Source organism: Danio rerio, chromosome 16, assembly GCF_049306965.1.
Source record: "Danio rerio strain Tuebingen ecotype United States chromosome 16, GRCz12tu, whole genome shotgun sequence".
NCBI lineage: Eukaryota > Metazoa > Chordata > Actinopteri > Cypriniformes > Danionidae > Danio > Danio rerio.
Window position 1 is genome coordinate 35,305,738 of NC_133191.1, and position 19,263 is coordinate 35,325,000.

At 36.8% G+C, this 19,263-nt stretch overlaps 1 protein-coding gene across 4 annotated transcripts in view; it reads right to left on the reverse strand.

Annotated features, from left to right (window-relative positions):
* Positions 1 to 3,839: 3,839 nt before the first annotated feature.
* cnot3a (CCR4-NOT transcription complex, subunit 3a) overlaps positions 3,840 to 19,263 on the reverse strand; it is a 17,015-nt gene continuing 1,591 nt past the window's right edge. The window contains exons 5-18 of one of the 4 annotated variants that reach the window (XM_073924902.1): positions 19,146 to 19,235; positions 18,858 to 18,986; positions 18,666 to 18,761; positions 18,301 to 18,514; positions 16,721 to 16,848; positions 14,823 to 14,873; positions 13,220 to 14,129; positions 11,371 to 11,476; positions 11,125 to 11,266; positions 10,877 to 10,976; positions 10,462 to 10,669; positions 7,089 to 7,221; positions 6,871 to 6,996; positions 3,840 to 5,262 (exon numbers count right to left, since the gene is read on the reverse strand). In XM_073924902.1, the coding sequence (XP_073781003.1) occupies positions 5,164 to 5,262; positions 6,871 to 6,996; positions 7,089 to 7,221; positions 10,462 to 10,669; positions 10,877 to 10,976; positions 11,125 to 11,266; positions 11,371 to 11,476; positions 13,220 to 14,129; positions 14,823 to 14,873; positions 16,721 to 16,848; positions 18,301 to 18,514; positions 18,666 to 18,761; positions 18,858 to 18,986; positions 19,146 to 19,235 (2,532 nt within the window). In that variant the 3' untranslated portion in view covers positions 3,840 to 5,163. 4 annotated transcript variants of the gene reach the window in all.

Sequence of the window (19,263 nt, forward strand, 5' to 3'; positions counted from 1 at the left end):
ACAAAGGTAATATGATGCATTCCTGGGGAAACCATGAAGCAGAGTGGCTAATTACAAGACAGCATTGTCTGGACAGACAGTCCATATCACAGCACAAAAACAAGCTGAAGGAAGGCTTGTGTGGCCACGCTCCAGCTCTGTTAGCGTGTAGCTTCACAGACCGCGGCCCCAGCTTTTGCCTGCCTCAAGTCCAGCTGCTCACTCTCCTCAGAGCCAAGAGACAAATTAAACCGCCGCAGCTGAAGCCTTCGTTTGGACGGACCTCCAAGTTGGCATCTGGATGGACTTAGACATGATTATCCTCATTCACCTAAATATGCAACTCCCTCCTAAATAAACCACAACCAACAAACACATTCGTACTCTGACTGGGGCAAAAACACACTCTGTACTCCAATTTAGCTGTTTTTCAATGATTTTAGGACTAACAAGTTGTTAACGTCACAAGACCTAATACAGTATATACAATACGACTTCATCACAAGGCCTTCCGCACTTACACTGCAGTTTCTCTGCCCACCGAGGAAGCCCGCGACTCCTGCTGCGGGACGGAAGTTTGACGTTTGGTTCTCCTGTGTCCCCTGTTCCTCTTGCTCTACCAATGCAGCAGCTGCTTCACGTAAAAGCTGACTAACAGTTTTTCCATTTTACTTCTGTTATACTGTATTTACTCTAGTAACTCACGCTGCCCCATGCATCAAAACCATGCTTCTGCCCTCGGGCTCTGTGTGTGAAAGCACTCGACATCACTTGAATACGCCCCTCCCACTGATTAGCATAGGCTTTGCATGCAGCTTGAAGTTGAAAATGAAATCTAAAATGAAAACTGGAAAGAAAAAGTGTCAATAAAAGGAAAGCTTAAAATTACATTTTCATTTGAATTGTATCACTATTATAGCATGAACATTAATAACAGGCTTTGTGAAAATTGTGTTTGCATTTTATTTTTCAGTTTGGCTTTTCATTTTAATATTGGCAGTCTTGATGCGGAAATGCAGTGAAAATTAAATGTTAAATCTGCAACTTCATTTTAATTATCAATTTGTTTGGGACGATGTGTTGTCAAAGTGAAAATGAAAATAAAAATGAAATAATTTAATTTCATTTTCAATTTTGGCAGATATTTTGCGAACAGTGTTTTAAAATGAAATTGTTAATCTGATTTTCATTTCCAATGTTTATTTGATTTATTTAAAATTGGCAGGATTTACCTTCCATACAAGGCAGCACTATATACTGTTTGCAAAGCCATTTGAAAACTACAGTAAAGTTAGACATCACTGCATTTAGTGAGGTATCTGAGTACAAGACACTGAATATGTATGTTTCACAGTTTTACTGCATTTCAATACAATTACAATAAATACACCCTTATTTACAACAAACATAAACCTCCTTTAGATAGAGCTGTGCACAACTGTAAACAAAATTGCAGTACATATTGGACCTGAACCTACAACAACATACACCTACCTACATCATTCAGTTTTGGGAGATCTATCTCTTTGAAACATTCCGATGTCAATCCAAAGACCCCCCTCATTCATTCTCCCCTCACCTACTTCAGCAATCCATGACTCCATAAGTCTCAGCAAAAGAAACGCAGAGCATCACTGCAGTGGACAGAGTGGACAAAGAACTTGATCATCCTAATGCACAGTAGACTGAAAACACAAACAAAGAGACACATTTAAGATTGTTCTGCCAATGAAAACCTCAGTTCTTAAAATGCATACACATTTTCAGTAAATGTAAGTAACTTTACATTTAAATGAAGTTAAGGGTGACACAGGAAGATCAGCTCTGAGATGGCAGAGTTGAAAAATAGCTGGAAAAAAACAGGTATCACTTTAGTTTAAGTAACCATTTACAGCATTTGCTACTGGCCAGAGATGTATAAAGTAGACCCATACTTAAGTAAAAGTACAAATACTCCATCAAAAAGTGACTTGAGTAGAAGTAGAAGTGCTCTTTAAGCACCATACTTAAGTGGAAGTACTAAAGTATTCATCATTTTTTGTACTTAAGTATTGCAAGTAGTTTATTCCATAATTTCCTAAAGTACTGAAAGTAAAAGTACAAGTATTGTGTAATGTAGTTATTAAAGAAAGCAGTTAAAATACACTAATTGTTTTGTTTATTTTAAATATCTTTTTGGAGCACTTGATTGGCAACAGAACGAAAAGAAACAGGAATTATGATACTGTTTCTCTGTAAATAGTTTCTATGGTAAAAGAACTCACATCGTCAGGCCCTTTTACCAGAAAATCCCTTCTCTGATGAGATAATTCAGCATGTTAACTCACATACATCCTCTCTCTCTCTCACACACACACACACACACACACACACACACACACACACACACACGTACACTGCCCTGCACACACCTATACACTCACATTCATACACTCTCACAAACACACAGTTCTCTCTCTTTCTCTCTCGCTCTCACACACACACACACACACATTTTTGTGAATTGTGGGGACATTACATAGGTTACACTTGTTTTTATACTCTACAAACTACTTTCGATTGCTCTAACCCCAAATCCAATCTCTAAACCCAACCCTTGCAGGAAATTATGTGTAGTTTTACTTTCTAAAAATAAAAACAGTATTTAGTGTGATTGAGTTTTATACATAATGTCCACATAATTCACCATGTCATAACATCTGTGTAATACCGATGTTGTTATACATATACATGGGCACACACACACACACACACACAAATACACTCTTACACACACAGACACAATCACACTGTTTCTCACACACACATTATATTCACTCTCACTCACACACACACACACACACACACACACACACACACACACACACACACACACACACACACACACACACACACACACACAAACACATTTACACTATGGGAGTTTGTTAATACCACAATAAATAGGAGTTCTGTCTAAAACTAAAACTAATTGACTTGATTTTGATTTTATTGTCAAACATTATTTATTTTGATTATGTTTTTTATTAAATTGGTATATTTTGTGTAGCATATTTATTAATTCTGGTACTTTTACCATAAACCAACATCTCAACCATTTAGTAGAGGCTGATATTTTAGAAATTGTGGGATGTGTTGGAAAAAAAATACATTGTGTTAACTAGCGACATTAGGAGTTAAGAAATGCAATCAAAAAATTTATTGCTTTTGTCTTGGTGTGACAGTTAAAGGTTTTTTTTTGTAATACAAGTTTGTTCTTTAATACAGCAGTCAGATATATAAAGCTGTGCTCTTAAAGAAAACTGCTCAAAGAAAACACTTTCTGAATGTATCAAACAAAACTCATGCACAGAAGACAGCATGAGCATTTACAGCAAATAAACTAATGTCAATATAATCCCGGCTGCTTTTAAGCGCTGACAGGCGAGGTCTTAGGCCCAGTTTACACTAGTGTGTTTTAGTTTAAAAACGCATACGTTTTGCTACGGTTATGCCATCCGTCCACACTACGCCGGAGTTTTTGAGTGGCACTTCCGTCCACGGTCGGATAATGTTGGAATTCGGCAAGCGACACCTTATAGTCAAACCGTGCTTTTACCACAATTTAAAAATTATTTTCAACCTGCCAAAGTGGCTAGTGGTGGTGTCTGTCCACCCTCATTTGGCATGCTAAGCCCTGGTCTTAGTATATAAAGCACAGTTCAATATACTGAATCGATTGTTCACCCCTCACGAGATAAAGTTGAAATGATAGCATTATAACAAATAGTTCATCTGTTATATTACACAGTTACATTACATACAGAAACTCCAGGCACTGCATGTTGGTTTACAGTTGAGGGAGAAAACAAGAACAGACACTGCATCACAAAAGTATTTTATTGAAATTGTACAACTCTGTTATTTGTTTCCTCTCAACCTACGAAGCGACGTCACAATCGCATGCTGTCCTGTCCACGTCAAAAAGGCAAGGATGACGGCGTTCAATTATCAGAGAGAAAAGAAACAAATGCGATCAGCTGCCCTGTGCATCAAAAATACTTTCCCATCTCATCACATCAATATATTCATGTGTTGGTCGAGCCCGTCGTTCTCCCCAAACAATAGAGGAAACTGAAATGAATGGAAACTCGCTTGGGATCGTGTCACAATGTAGGTGGGGTGTTTCGAAAAAGCTGGAGTAACAGAACAATGATATATATCTATATATATCTATATATTTATATATTTTGCTGTGGGTATTATTGAGGGAAACTGTCCAGCAGAGTAATGTGAGAATAATTTCAAGATGTGACTAACTGAGGAAACTTTGGAGAAGGTTTTCGTTGTTTTTCTGTTTACTTTACATGCACACACAAAAAATATTGAGCCATGGACAACCTAGAGGACACTGAAAAAAAGAAAAATAAGGTATTTCTTCGTCTTTTTTTTAAAACTTGTACATATTTTAATCTTTGTCTTTTTATTATTAGATATTTTTTTTGAAGTGAGATCACTCATGCCATGTTTAACAGACAAATAATCACACGCCACTTTTGAAGGCTAAACACTTCAACCCATCTTGCTTGGGAACACATGTAAGAGAAGATGCTACAGAACATTAACCTATCAACGCCAACTGTATTTCGCGCTTTAGCAAACCCACATTTAGGTAATGATAAAGGAAGGGAGGTCGAGAGGAATTCAATTGCATAGCAATTTAATGGTCGACACGTTTATCTCGCAAGGCAAAGTCACAGTGCCTAAACACTCCCAGAGGGGCTCAATGAACTAAGAACAACCAAATCGATGCTTAGGATATCGCGCTTAGTGCCGGTTCATATCATAGTCAGTATATGTCATCTAAGAGGATAAGACTCGCTAATGCAGCACTCCACCAAACACAAACTACGAGCAAATATGTTTTGTCTGTGGCATTCTAAACCAAATCATTTCCTTTGTGTTTCTGTTGCTCGGCTAGGCGGGGGTGTCTCGGTTAGAACAGAAATGAAGGGGATAAAGACTCAACAATAAAGGAGGTTCAAATGTTTGCGTGTAAACAGGCACTCGACCCCCCACTCTTTCTCTCTCTTTTAAAGAAAAAGGCCAACTTCACATCCAACTTTAACCACGACATGGAGTTCATCTCGGAATGTCAACAGCAGCGGTTTCAGTGTCGTAGCGTTCGCTCTCTCTTTCCGTCAGTCACTGCAGGTCTCGGTCCTCCAGGTATCTGTACTCGAAAGTAAATCCTTCCTTTTTTCTCTGGCCCCACTTTTCATAGTCAAAGTAAATGTACGTGCCCTACAAACAGAAGGAAAATGTTAAAAGGGGAATATTTCTACAAAGTAAAAGCGTATACACATACTATATGCATACACTAGGAATTAGGACTGCACAATTTTGGAAAAATCTAACATTGCGATTTTTTTATTTATTCTGCTTTAATATATATTGCGACATGAATACAATTTCACTAGAAGAGTAGGATTACTATTTAAAAAAGAATTGATCATTTTAGATCTACAAGCGTAGATAAATTAAGTACAAAAAAAGATAACAATGAAATAAAGTGTTTGATTGTTTTTCGATGAGTAGAACTGAATTCAGGTGTACAGTAATTAAGTAATCAAATGTAAAAGAATACTGTGTAGTCTTTGTTTTATAAACAATTCAATCGCTATTAATTTGTCAAAGTTACAAACCCTACAATTTCTTAGGCCTGGTTGCTCTTAAAACCCTGACCTGGCCTCAAAAAACACTTGCGAAATGATATTTATAATCCAGATTAAACATTGTGTATGCTCACGATGTGACTATTGCGAATGAGCACATGGCGATAATAATGCTGAAACGATAAACTGTGCAGCCCTACAAGGAAATTAATACTTTTATTCAGTAAGGAGGATTTAATTGATTAAAACATGAGGCAGCTTTTGAAATAACTACGAAATTTCTATTAATCGAAAAACCATGAAAAAAAAGAAAAAAAAAAAAAAAAAAAAAAAAAGAGTACCCACAAATGTTATACATCTGTTTTCGGCATCAATAATAATCTTTAAAAATTAGCATATAGGAATCATTTATGAAGGATCATGTAAAAATGTATCTTTGCATAACAGAAACAATACTTTAAAAACCACATGGTTTCAGATCAAATATTATTTCACAGTATTACTATTTAACGATCTTAATGGTTTATACTTCTGCGTCGACTGGTCCGCGTGACCCGTGGCAGCTGCCTTGCGCATAGTCGTGCATTTAGGTGTGGTTTGTGTTGCTCTGGAATAGCACTTCCGAAACGCTAGCTGGCAGTGAAGTTTTTATGTTCCTCTGTCTCGTGTTTCTTCATGGGTGTTTTGTTTTTTCTGAATGTTACTTTAATGTACAAGTAGCTAAAACTCACTCATTTTAAGGTGGGAACTGGCAGGCGTGCATCAACTTTAATCATAAGATAAATACAAAACAACAGTTTCCATCTAGAGCTCCTTCACAACTCCACACTTGTAAACACTTGCTCCAACGAGTTGTGCAGCTCTTGATCCCGCCCACACTGGTCACGGCTACCAAGCAGATTAATCAATGAGCTTGTGCTACGTGTCGTTGTCATGTGTAGTAAAATTTTTTGAGAGGTGCATGTCATTGACAGCATCAGCCATGACGAAGGCTATGCGACGGTGAGAATGCTGCGTGCACTTGAAGGCTGATTTACGTGACCCACGACACCTGCTTTGTGCGTAGCTGTGCATATTTACTATAAAAATGACTGATAGAAGTATCATTATAGCACTACTGATTTGTAAAGTATTTAATTATTGCTTTATTTGTTTACAGGTTATCGTTTGTCAGCCATGACAGGGTGCTCCACATGGAGCATTTGAAGTGTGAAGTCATCCCAAATCTGTTTTTTACCTGTTCAAACTCATCAGTGATGGTCTTGGGTTCCTCGTGCCGCTGAAACCACATCATGTATTTGGTGTGGAACCTCCACGATTGCTTCTTCAGTGCTTTTGCTGACAGATACTGTGCCTTTGTGCCCTGACAGAAAGAATACAACACAGAGGAAGGAGTTGGAAGACTGAAACATTCAATAGGCATGGTCAGTAAACATAACACGCAAACACACACACCTCCAGGTAGTAGAATATGAAGAAGAGCGTTTCTGTGGACAATCTCTGGTAGAACTCAATAGAGTCTGAATGATGTGGGGGCATCTGGTGGTGGAATGGCGGAGTAGGACAAGGGTTTCTCATCAGGTACTGCCTGCACATTGATAAACAAAAGGGAAAGATTTATGCCATATTAAGGCTTTAATCTATGGCTGGAGGAGTAACTTTTAAACATGTATACAAGAATACAACGGTCCACAACACAGGCAATAACATTCTCAAACAGCGGAGATCAAACCAAAGACGGAAAATGTCAAGCTCAGAGTTTGAGCAGTTTTCAGCATAATTCACTAAAGCAAAGTATAAATAGCTTAAATGAGGCATTTGAAAAAGAACACAGATGAAAACTAGAGCACACTTTCAGATTCCTCACAGTCACGGGTGTTAATCCAGCAGCTGATAGTCATTTCCTTAATTATCAGACAAACACTCTTGAACTGAAAGCCTCATGTTATAGGTTTTACAATAAGGTAAGATGCTTTAGAGTGACTGAAACTCTCCGGCAGCAGGTTGACCAGATGAAGGCGAGTCATAGCAAGGGAAGATGGGATTTCAAATCTTTCTAGAATATTGCATTTGTCTATAAAAAATTCTTAGACTATTGCATCTTTACAAATAATGTAAGTCTATAACTCATTAAAGTCTCCCTCAAAATGCTGGTTGGCCGTGACAAATGACCAAGCAGAAAGAATCATGCAGAGAACATTAATGGGCAATTGATTCAACAGCTGGAATTGCTCCGCAGTTTAGTTCTGAACACGGTAAGAATCTAGACATACAGCGTATTTAATCTCAGTTATAAATATAGTTTTGCCAAAAGTTTTATTGAGATATATTGTTGTTGATTGAACGAGTGTTGGATCGATTGAGTTGCTTTACATAAAGAAAAATTTAGATCAATTAAAAATGATTTAAGGCCTATAAGACAATATTTCAGGGAATTTAACTATTTTAAGGCCTAAAAATTCTGTTTTTGAAATGTAAGACTTGAACCCAGCTAGACTAACCTGAGGAGCATGTTGTGTGGACAGAGTACTGGTCCAAAGAACCCTTCATTTATACAAACAAGTGTAATTTATGCATGTATAATAGGAAACATTGCGTCTTCAAACTGAGGAAACCCCAAAGTGTGTAAAGAAGTTGGAGAAGCATCATGGTTTGTGGAACAATTTCTGCAGCAGGCATTGGGGCTACATTCACATTTTAGAATGAAAATGCTCCTCGACTAGGCTGCCATTTTTACTGCATTTCAGAACAAACGGTTTTTGTCCACACCATACAGCCTAAAAAACTTGATACTTGGCCATTCACACTAACTAGGTCTGTTCACATTTTGCTGAACTGCCTACTTGCAGTCTACCGGTTGTTTTATGGTGATATTGGAAGAGTTAAATGAACCAGGAACGATATGAGACCAGTAAGAAAGCAAAGTTTTTAATAGTCTGAATGTCAGTGTGTCTATACAGAAACAGAACACTGGCATTTCAAAACTAAAATGGAGTCTTTTGCATTTTCAAAGCACTTAGTTTTTTTCTGGGTCAAAGAATACAGAGTAGTGTGAATGGCAGGCCTGTATATATAACAAAAATGTATGCATTTAAAAACAAAAACACACTTGCTATTAGGGCTGCTTGATTACGGGAAAAATCATCATCATAATTATTTTTGTCATAATTGTAATCACGATTATTCAAAACAATATACAGTGGAAGTCAAAATTATTAGCAGTCCTGTGATTTTTTTTTTTCTTTTTCAAATATTTCCCAAACGATGATTAACAGAGCAAGGACATTTTCACAGTTTTTCCAATAATTTTTTTTCTTCTGGAGAAAGTCTTATTTGTTTAATTTTGGCAAAAATAAAAGCAGTTTTTAATATTTTTAAACCTATTTTAAGATCAATATTATTATTTCCTTTAGGCAATATATGTTTTGATTGTCTGCAGAAGAAACTACTGTTATACAATGACTTGCCCAATTACCCTAATTAAGCCTTTAAATCGCACTTCAAGCTGAACGCTTGTATCTTGAAAAATATGTAGTACTATATTATGTAGTCAAGGCAAAGATGAATGAAATCCAGTCATTAGAATGTCTTATTAAATCTAATATGTTTATAAATGTGTTTAAATAAATATTTCCCTTAAACAGAAACTGAAGGAAAAATATAAAAGGGCCGCTAATAATTCTGACTTCAGCTATATATATTTAGTTATTTTCCTCCCTGTGAATAAGGGAAATAAATACAATAGAATAAAATTCTGAAACAAACTCTGCTTTAAGTATCTTCACAGTTATAGAAAAACTTTAATTACAGCTACAAAAGTCCTTCAGTCAAGAGCAGTGAGTGATTTTGTCCTTTTGTTTGATTTAATAATTAAAACTGTCAGCAGCAGGAATATTGCGCGCTGTCACTTCAAGAGCAGTACAAGTCAAACAGTACAAATTTATGCTTTCACTTTCACTTGTCTTTTGATTCTCAACTTGTTTGTTTATTATATCACCAAATCAGGGTTTATATGAATAATCGCTGCGTTTTGACACAAATTTGCATGTATTTGACCATTAAAGCGCTCACATTAAAATGACTTTAGATGTATGTGCTCCAGGCATGTGCACAGATAGAACTAAACTCATGCAGCGCACATGCCCTTTTTTCTCTTGTATAAAAAGAACACAAATTAACGAAAAATGAACGAAAGTGCCCCCTGGTCCTCAGTTCGAGATCTGGGGGCGTGCACACACACTCGCACACAACAGCATGCAATCTCTTTCATGCTTTTAAAAACATTAATGATTCAAATGTATGATACACATCCCATGCTGCAAAAGTCACATTACAGTACATGCTTTTAGTCATTTTTACAAGAAACTGACCTAGAATGGGGGCGGTAGATAATCGTTTATCGATAAATCGTTTATCGATAAAGCGATAATCGTTTTATCACGGTTATTGTTTTTTCATAACCGTAAGAAACCAAAACAGAATTTCGATTAATTGTACAGCCCTACTTGTAATACATGGCAGCTCAGGAGCTTTATCATACAGCTTCCCCGGGGTTATCAACGCATCAAAAGTACATTTTCATGTTGGACAAAGAACCCTAGGTTTTTGTTAAAGGGTCTTGGTTATATGGTAAAACACTTTTACTAACCATTGAAGATTACATAATGAAGATTAAATTATTTCTGTAAACAAACAGTGCTTATAAACTTTTACATAACTTCTCTCCATTATACTTTTTGAGCTTTTTAAATCATGGTGAATTCTGACTGGCTGTCATTTGTATAATTTTATCACTCTCAAGAAAACGACTAGTCCATAGTATGCATACCTGATTCTCTCTGAATCGGACGGGTGAGGCATGTGTGTCCAGGCTGCCTCCTGCATCGCCTGTTGATAAAGCTGCTCTTTTGTGAGGGGTGTGGGGCCCAGTGGACAGGCCCCTAAAGACGGCGGCAGGCTGACCTCTGACACAGCAGGTTGAGGGGCTGTTGTGGGTCCCGGAGGTGCTGAAGAGCCCGAGAAGAGCTCTAAGGAATCTAGAAGATGGTATTTTGATTTATATTACATAACTTAAATCTGGCACACTAAACCATCAGACTGAGTCATTTTTATCATTAGCTTCATGTAATGATGGATGAGGTGTGAGGTGTGAGGTGGCTCAATCAAGCATGATGAAATGAGCTGCATCTTCTCATTGTTAAACCAGCCTTTCTCTGCATTAAACTGTCTGGTGTGGAACATACCTCGATCTGTGAGGTGTAGTGATGGGATTTCTCCATCCAGTGCCAATCCCAGTGCAGCTCGCTCTGCCATAGCTTTCAGAGAGCTTGGAGGTTCCGGAGCCTGCGAGAAACCATATGGAACGATAGAGGAAAAAGCATTTTAAAACTATGGGATACTAATTTCAGCAAATCTGACGGGTGTGACTTTAGTGAAACTGAAAGTGAGTCAGTTCTGCACCACTGGTAACGTGAATGATTGAAAAACACACCTTGATGGCCTCAGTGTTGGGTGTGTAGGAGTGTGGGCCATTTAGGAGACTCCCACCACCAGGTGTGCTGTCAGTGAAAGCAGGTGATGGGGAGGAGGGGGGCAGAGTGATAGAGCTCAATAAACTGGGGCCATTATCCAGACTATAATACGCAGGAAGATGGAGAGAGAAGGAGAGAGAAAGATGGCAACCATCAATCAACCTTAATATGGTTTTATTTAGTGGAATATGTGGATGTTTACTCACGTCTGATTGGTTGATGAGCTTGAGGATGAGGAATGGCTGTTTTGTGATTGGCTAGCACTACTGAGTGAGGAATCTGGCGTGTTGTCTGCAACCACAGCACTGTAACCTGTACAAACAAAATCAGATAATCTTCACGCACCTGCAGTGTTTCCAACAGCATAGAAATGTTTTTAAGCTATGAAATGAAAGCCTCAGTTAGGTGCAGAGTTATCGTTATGCAAAAATCAAGAAAATCATTGGATTTGTTTGATTCGTAGGTTATGTATGCAATTTTTAAAAAAATTATAAAAACTGTTTTAACTGCAATTCCTATTGGAAAAACGGTGGTTTTGTTGGTTGTACACTAAATCATCACAACTATAGCCTATTTGTTGTTTATGAGCGCTGCCGGAGCGTGCTCTGATGAAGAAAAATTCCAGATTCTCCGACTTGTGGCCGGCTTGTTTCCAAAGCAGCACACATTTTAAAACGATTCGTTTTGCGGCTTCTTCTTTTAATTGTGCAAATAAACTGAAGTTTTAATGACACGGATATAGGACAGAGGCATCAACTTGTCTGTATATAGGCTTATGCTTCTTTCATTTTGCTTCTTTGGCAAAATATGTCTGTAGGCACATGTGGTTGCACATGTTGCTGTCCCGCGAGTTAACAAATATGTGTTGCACATTTATGCAGCCAATGAAAAAAAAAAAAAAATAATAATATATATATATATATATATATATATATATATATATATATATATATATATATATATATATATACACACACACACACACACATATATATAAGAAATATCACACGAGTAGCAGTGCGATATGGCTGTATATCGGCACTGGTGGAAGGCGTGCGTGCGGCCTCGTGCCTTACGAGTGTGATATTGCGTTTATACAACAGTTTGACGGCATAATTGTGTATATAAAAACAAAATCAAACATGGAGAGTCTCAAAAACCCTTTTGTATGAGGAACTACTTTCTTCCGCGTTGGATTCAAATCATAAGCTGAAAGTTAAACAGCTGAGCAAGCATCTTTTAAACTTTAGATCTGTAGTGTCTGCTTTTTGCTGGCTGTATGTGGGTGGAGTAATACACAAAAGGTAAAGAGGCAGACTCGTAGCAGTGCGATATAGCTGTATATCGGCACTGGTGGGGGCACTAAGGCACCCAGCCAGCGGCCTCATGCCAATGCACTCCTCCCACCAGTGCCGATATACAGCCATATATATATATATATATATATATATATATATATATATATAATTATTATTTTTTTATCATTTAACTGATACCATAAATCGGTTAAAAACGCACCCATTCAGTTAACAGTGAATTGGTTTTTATGAGCTTTCCTAGTATAATCATTTATTTTTATTTTTTATTATTTCTTTTTTTTTTTTTTTTTAAAGACACCTTTTTAAAATAGTTTTTTTTTTCTTTTTTAAAAAGTAATTTTTGGTTTTATCAATAATAATAATAACCAATTATTTATTTTTGATAGCATTTCAAAATATAATTACTTTTTATTATTTTTGTATTTTTCCTAATGAATAAATGCATATAAATTTTATTTTCTCACTAGTTCTATTTTTTGTTTTTATTATTAATTAATTTCTGCTTTTATTATTTATAATCATCAATAACAATTTTCATTTAATATTATTTTATAATTTTGTTTTTACCATTATTACTACCCCACGTAAATATAACATTTTTTAAATTTCAACGGAGAAAAATACAGCATTAACCTTCAGTTAAACATGTGCTCCAAATCAATAAATAAAAAATAAAAACTGGTAAACAGATGTAGATAATGATGATGATGATTACCCAGGCTTAAAAAGGACTCACTGGTTGCTCCATTTTGTTTGAGGCCGCTGGGGGGTCTTGCAGGCGCTACATTAGTCCCAACTCCTCCACTCACACCAGAACTGCTTCCATTCCCACCCAATCCACTCTCTACAGTTCCTCCTCCAGGTGCTGTTCCCACAGGGCTCACAGGCACCTGCGTGGACCCCTGAAGAGCTGACTGCCCTTGCACCAGATTCAGAATCCCTCCAGTCAGGGTTCCATGACCTGGACTGGACCCTAGCAGGCCTATACTGGCTCCTGTACCCGTACCATTACTAGTCGCCCCTGTGTTAGCCCCCCCTACAACTCCGCTCGGTATAGATATGCCAGAACTACTACTGCCGCTGCCCACAGGACCACTAGAGGCACCACCCGTTGTTCCCCCAGCTGCCGCCTGGGCGTAAGGGGCAGGGGTTGAGCCTGAGAGAAGCCCTGCCATGGTGTTAAGAGAACTGGACAAGCTCGTCAGGCCCAAACCTGGCATCTGAGACACACTACTGCTGCTGGTTACCGTCACCCCACCCTTTCCCAGGCCGAGTCTTGAGCTCTCCACCCCAGGAACTGATGAAGCCTGGGACAGGGAGTTGGAAGTAATTGGGCCAGGTGTGCTGGAACTGGGCAGAGAGGAAGCAGTGGAGGCCGGTAATGTGGGGTGGCTGGGTGGGCTGGGTGTGTTGTTGGAGGGTATAGACGTGGAGGACAGTTTGACCTGTGTTTGCTGTTGAGACTGTGGTGGATGTTGCTGCACCGCACTGCTGAAGCTTGCCAGTAGGCTGCTGCCCCCGGAGACTGCCGTGCAGCCCCCAACAACAGTAGCCATAGAAACCAGTGAAGAAGAGGATGAGGAGGAGCCCGAGGAGGCGGATGATGAGAAGGACGACAGAGACGGGTTGCCATTCTTCACAGGAGACTAGAGGAAAGCCACAAAGTAAGAATATAATATAACTAAACACATTAGAGCTGTACGATCAACCAATAAAAGATCACGTTCTCAATGATAGATTGCAAGCATATGTCTCAAACATAACAATTCAACTTTAGAATTATCAATAGTTGACTTAATCACTTTACTGTGTATTAATGATCAGGACAAATTTAAACTGTTAAAGTCCACCAATTAAAGTCTATACAAAATGTAGCATTTTAAACAACAGTGGACCTACACATAGGCCTAATATTATTATTGTTGTTTTCCCAGATATCTGAGGAAAAACAATAATAATACTCATATTAACTTTTATTTTACATCTACAGAAATGTAAGAAAATCATGATCTTCATTTTAAACAAAAAAAAAAAAAATAATAATTGTGATTCTCATTTTAGCCAGAATCCTGCAGCCCTAACATCCATGCAAAAGGATCATAAACAAAACTATCAGTAAATTCAGATTCTGGTTACTTGGATCCATGCAATCTCAATGAACATTTCAAGTTAAATGGAAAAATCACTATAAAAAGTGATCTGAACAACCTATCCCCTACGTTATACAGTAGTCTGCACTTGAAGTGGATCAATGAAGTTTTTCAAAATACATCTGCTGAAGCTATGTTATTAGATTTCTAGTGCTTTTTAAACATTCAAATCTGATAGCGATGTCTCACCTGGCTGACTTCACTGTCTGTCGATCGACCTCTCTTATCCTCTAAAATCTCCTGAGTAAAAAGATTGACACACAGTTTATATAGTAAGCATGAATTCTGTGGCAAAAGGTCAATAAAATACAAGAAAGCATAACTGAAGATTCTGAGGGATTATGAATGATGTATTTTCTCTATGTTTTTAACATACAACAGTAATGAGCAATAAGTGACAACAAGCTCCAATTATTAAGAAACACAAGGTATGTGACAGTATCAAATTTCAACAGCATGATACTTGCTGAATCCTTTATCATTTTAACTTAAATTATGGGTCAATAGGTCAAAAAGATGCACAACCGTAAGTGTGTCCTCCTAATAACAGGTTTCAAATAACAAAATACTTTTTCTCATACTGTAAATTACTGACATTAATTTCTTTTTAACTTTTAACTTTTATTATCATTTTCATTGAAAACACCCTACATACATACTGTACCGCCTAAATCCTTACAAGAGAGAGATGAACCATATATCAAAGTTCTTTTGAAAGTACTGTATTATAGTGAATTTAGCTTACTACAAAAAGAAACTCAAAACCTTACCTCCCACCCATCTAACATACAAAAACAGTTTAAATTGTTCCCAAATCTTTTTGAAAATGGACAATGTCACTTATTGTGAAATTAAGTGTAACATTTGTAAAATTAGTCTTTTTGCAATACACATACAAAATAAAATTTCTTGTGTTTGGTTTCTTTTGCAAGAGTTGTCCTCTGCTTCAAAATCCAATACTAGCCTCAGGTTCCAGATTCATTAAGTACACTTCAGACAGAATTTTAAACATATTTTTCCAGTATGGTTGCAATTCACTGCATGACCACAAAGAATGAAACTGATTGCACATTGCACTTATTACAACATAAAGAGATTGTTGGAAATGACTGACATTAATTATATAACATTGCTAGATAAGTGTCATCAGTTGACCAGATATGCTTTATAAAAACATCTTTTTCAAAGCTATGTGCAGTGTTAGAAAAATGCATTGTCGTACATTTTCTCCAATAGATAAAAGGCAAAATGTGCTTTGTAAATAAGACAAAGCTCAGGGACAGAATAACTCACAGTATTTTAAAATGGCCACAATCAACAAACAGTTCATATTCATTACCAGAATATATTGCATTATTGATCAGCATAGATCACAGGGGCCATATCCAGTTCCTGGAGGGCCAAAGCAAGGCGCAGTTTAGTTCCAACACCGCTTCAACACACTTACCTCTAAGTTCAAACAAAGCTGAAGGACATAATTATTTTGATCAGGTGTGTTTAAATCGAGTTAAAGCTAAACTGTGCAGAGCTGCGGCCTTCGAGGAACTGGATTTGACACCTGTGACATAGATGATTTGGCCCAGATTATTACATATCATCATATGACTTTAACAAACATTCTATGAGATTTTTTCATTTGGATGTTTGATTAAACTTAATATTTCTGGAGAAACACTTTTAGCACAATACAACAAAATATGTTTTATAGAGACGTCTGATAAATCCTTTCAAAAAATATTTCATTTACAATTGAATGGATTTAATTTAGTTATTATTACTGCAGTTGTCCCACTGTGCTAGTAAATTGATTCAAATATATATTATTTGGTACAGGTTTAAGATCTGATGAAAGAATCTGACATTCTGAAAGTCTTAAAGGAAAAGATCAAAAAAACTTTATTTTTCTTTATAAGTTTTGGTATTACTTTAACATTTATGGGAAGTCTTAAACCCACAAGTGTTTGGAATGTTTATTAAAATGTGATAAACTTAAAAATATATCTGGGGTATTGTATAGTTTTTCCATGTGCCTTAGAGCCAATAAAAATCCATTCAAATGCTTTAAAGGAAAGATGTAATCAGTTTACCGTTGTGCCTGTAGCAGGAGATGGAGGGATGGGGGAAGAGGAAGTGGTGGACGTTGGTGTGCTGCTGGACTGAAGAAACATTTCATCTTCAATGTGGCCCTGAGGAGATGTTGCCATCAAGGTTGCCGCTAATGAGAAAGAAAAAATAATAAATGCAATCAACATCAGGGCTGTGTAATATGATGGCATATATTGTATGGACAAAATAAATTATCTATCATTTCACAGTTTTAGTGATGTCTCAAAACACATTGTTTATAGTAATTCATTTTTTATAATTTATTTGAGCTCAATATTACATGCCATTACAGGGATGCAGACAGGCCTGTCACAATATTTATATTTGTTGTATGATATATTGCATAAACATATTCCAATAAACAATACCATTGTCATTTTAAGACCATTTTATGCCACTCATTATATAATGCCACAATGCCAAGATAATATCACAATGCAAGTACATTCTTCCAAACAACAAATAATATTTTATTCTTAAGAACATTTATTTAATTATAGTCATTTAAAATAATTATAATTAGACATTGGAATTAGAAAGTTATAATGGATATATCCTAAACAATTAAATAATAATAAATGTTAACAAAAAAAGTGCAAGGTAAATCGTAACAGAGGCTGTGATATCTGCTACCAGAACTACTTTCAATTGTCAGCCACCCATATAAAAATATACTATAGTAATTTATAGTAAATACTATAGTGTTTTATCCATACAAACACCTTCAATTGAGATAAAGAGGTTGTGCAATCTGCTAAAATGTTGCTGAAATTGGTGTTTATGTATAAGAGATAAATATTACATCACTAAAAATGATCGAAAATTATCATTTCCATGTGTTGTGCGATAAGTCGATATATTGATTATTGTGACAGGCCTAACTTTGCATTTTATTTATTTTATTTTTTTATGTTGCACCTGTAATAATTAGTTTTCGGAAAAAAAAAATCTATTTTTTGCTATTTTTATTTTATATTTCTACATTTTGAAATCAAACATTTACCCTAAAGTTAAATTCAGAAAAAAATTTGAGAAATTTGATCAAGTACAAATGAGTCCATTTCTAAATACATACTTTTAATATGTAAAAAATCAATAGTCCTTTACATGTGGTCAATATAAACTATTGATTTAATTTACAAAAATGGTGTGAAAAGGTACAATATTGTGATATATATTGCTGTCAGATATGAGATGACTTATATGGTGACACTTGTATTGTCTGTCAGTCAACAACCAGCCATTTCATTAGACAACATCCATCATGTTATTCCACACACACACGTTTCTATATCCCGGTGGGCACTCTACTTTACGTAATGATGTTTCTACTTTAAAACTGTATATATTCTATCCACCTAGTCCAACCCTACCTCTAAACCCAACCCTAAACCAAACCCCACAAGAAAAAATCTGCATGTTCAAAATACTTCATTCTTTAAGATTTTTAAGCATGTTTACCCATGGGTCCTCAGTTTTGGTCCCCACGGTGACACAAATCTCCATTAGTCCCTACCAGGATATAAAAACAAGCACAGACACACAACACACACAGACTTACGTATGTCCTCCAAATCCAGATCATCATAGAGGAACTCGTTCTCTTCAAAATCTGGGTCTTGCGAAGAGTCAATGTAGTATTCCACATCATCTTTAATCTTATGGATAGCGTCAACCTGAATTGAATCATTATCCAACATCCTCAAAATGGTTTCAAGCATACGTATGTGATACCGGTGTCTCTCGATTAATCTCTTTAGCTCCTCAATGCGATCCTGCTTCTGGAAACAAACACAAACGGCATCCTATAGATCAAAACTGCCTGAAAAACACTATGAGATCTCTAACAGTGTGTGTTTGCATAACAGTAAAAGCATGAAAAGTGAAAGCGATTAAGAGAGAAAATGGAAAAACGGAAATGCCGACCTCCTTGTCTCCTTTCTTTTTTCGTGTTTGAACAGAGAGGGACTCAACTTCACTCTCAAACTGGTCCACCTGCATGTTCAAAGTGTCTATTGTGTTCTGAGAGGGAGAGAAATCATGTCATTATTGCACTGCTTGAATTCTGCTCAATTTTTTTTTCAATCCCCCACGGTTATTCTGTGAGCCCTCTGGTACCGTGAGCCACTGTTCCGTTTCCTCCTTCTCTTTCTGTGCTGGGTCCACTTTCTGAGCCAAGCCCAACCCCTCTTTAGAGTAGGCCTTTGTCTTGGTTTCTCTTTCAACCACCTTAAAGCGCTCCATTTGCTGAGGAGAAAAAGGCCGTGTCGGGTTAAGGGGTTGAAAGATCAGTCTTGGGAAATATATCTTTTAATAACTCACAGGTCATTATTTAAATCTACGGTCAGTGCTTTTATTTTTTCATTAAAATTGGGACAGTCTTTGAGAACTGTGATAAGTTTGTACCGTTTCAATAAGCTTGCGGTTCTCCACTAGCTGCCTTTTGTCTTTGATCTCATTGGATGCAACCCATGTCTTAATCTGGTCTCGTAGTCGCTAAGAAAAACAGGTGAGAACAATTATA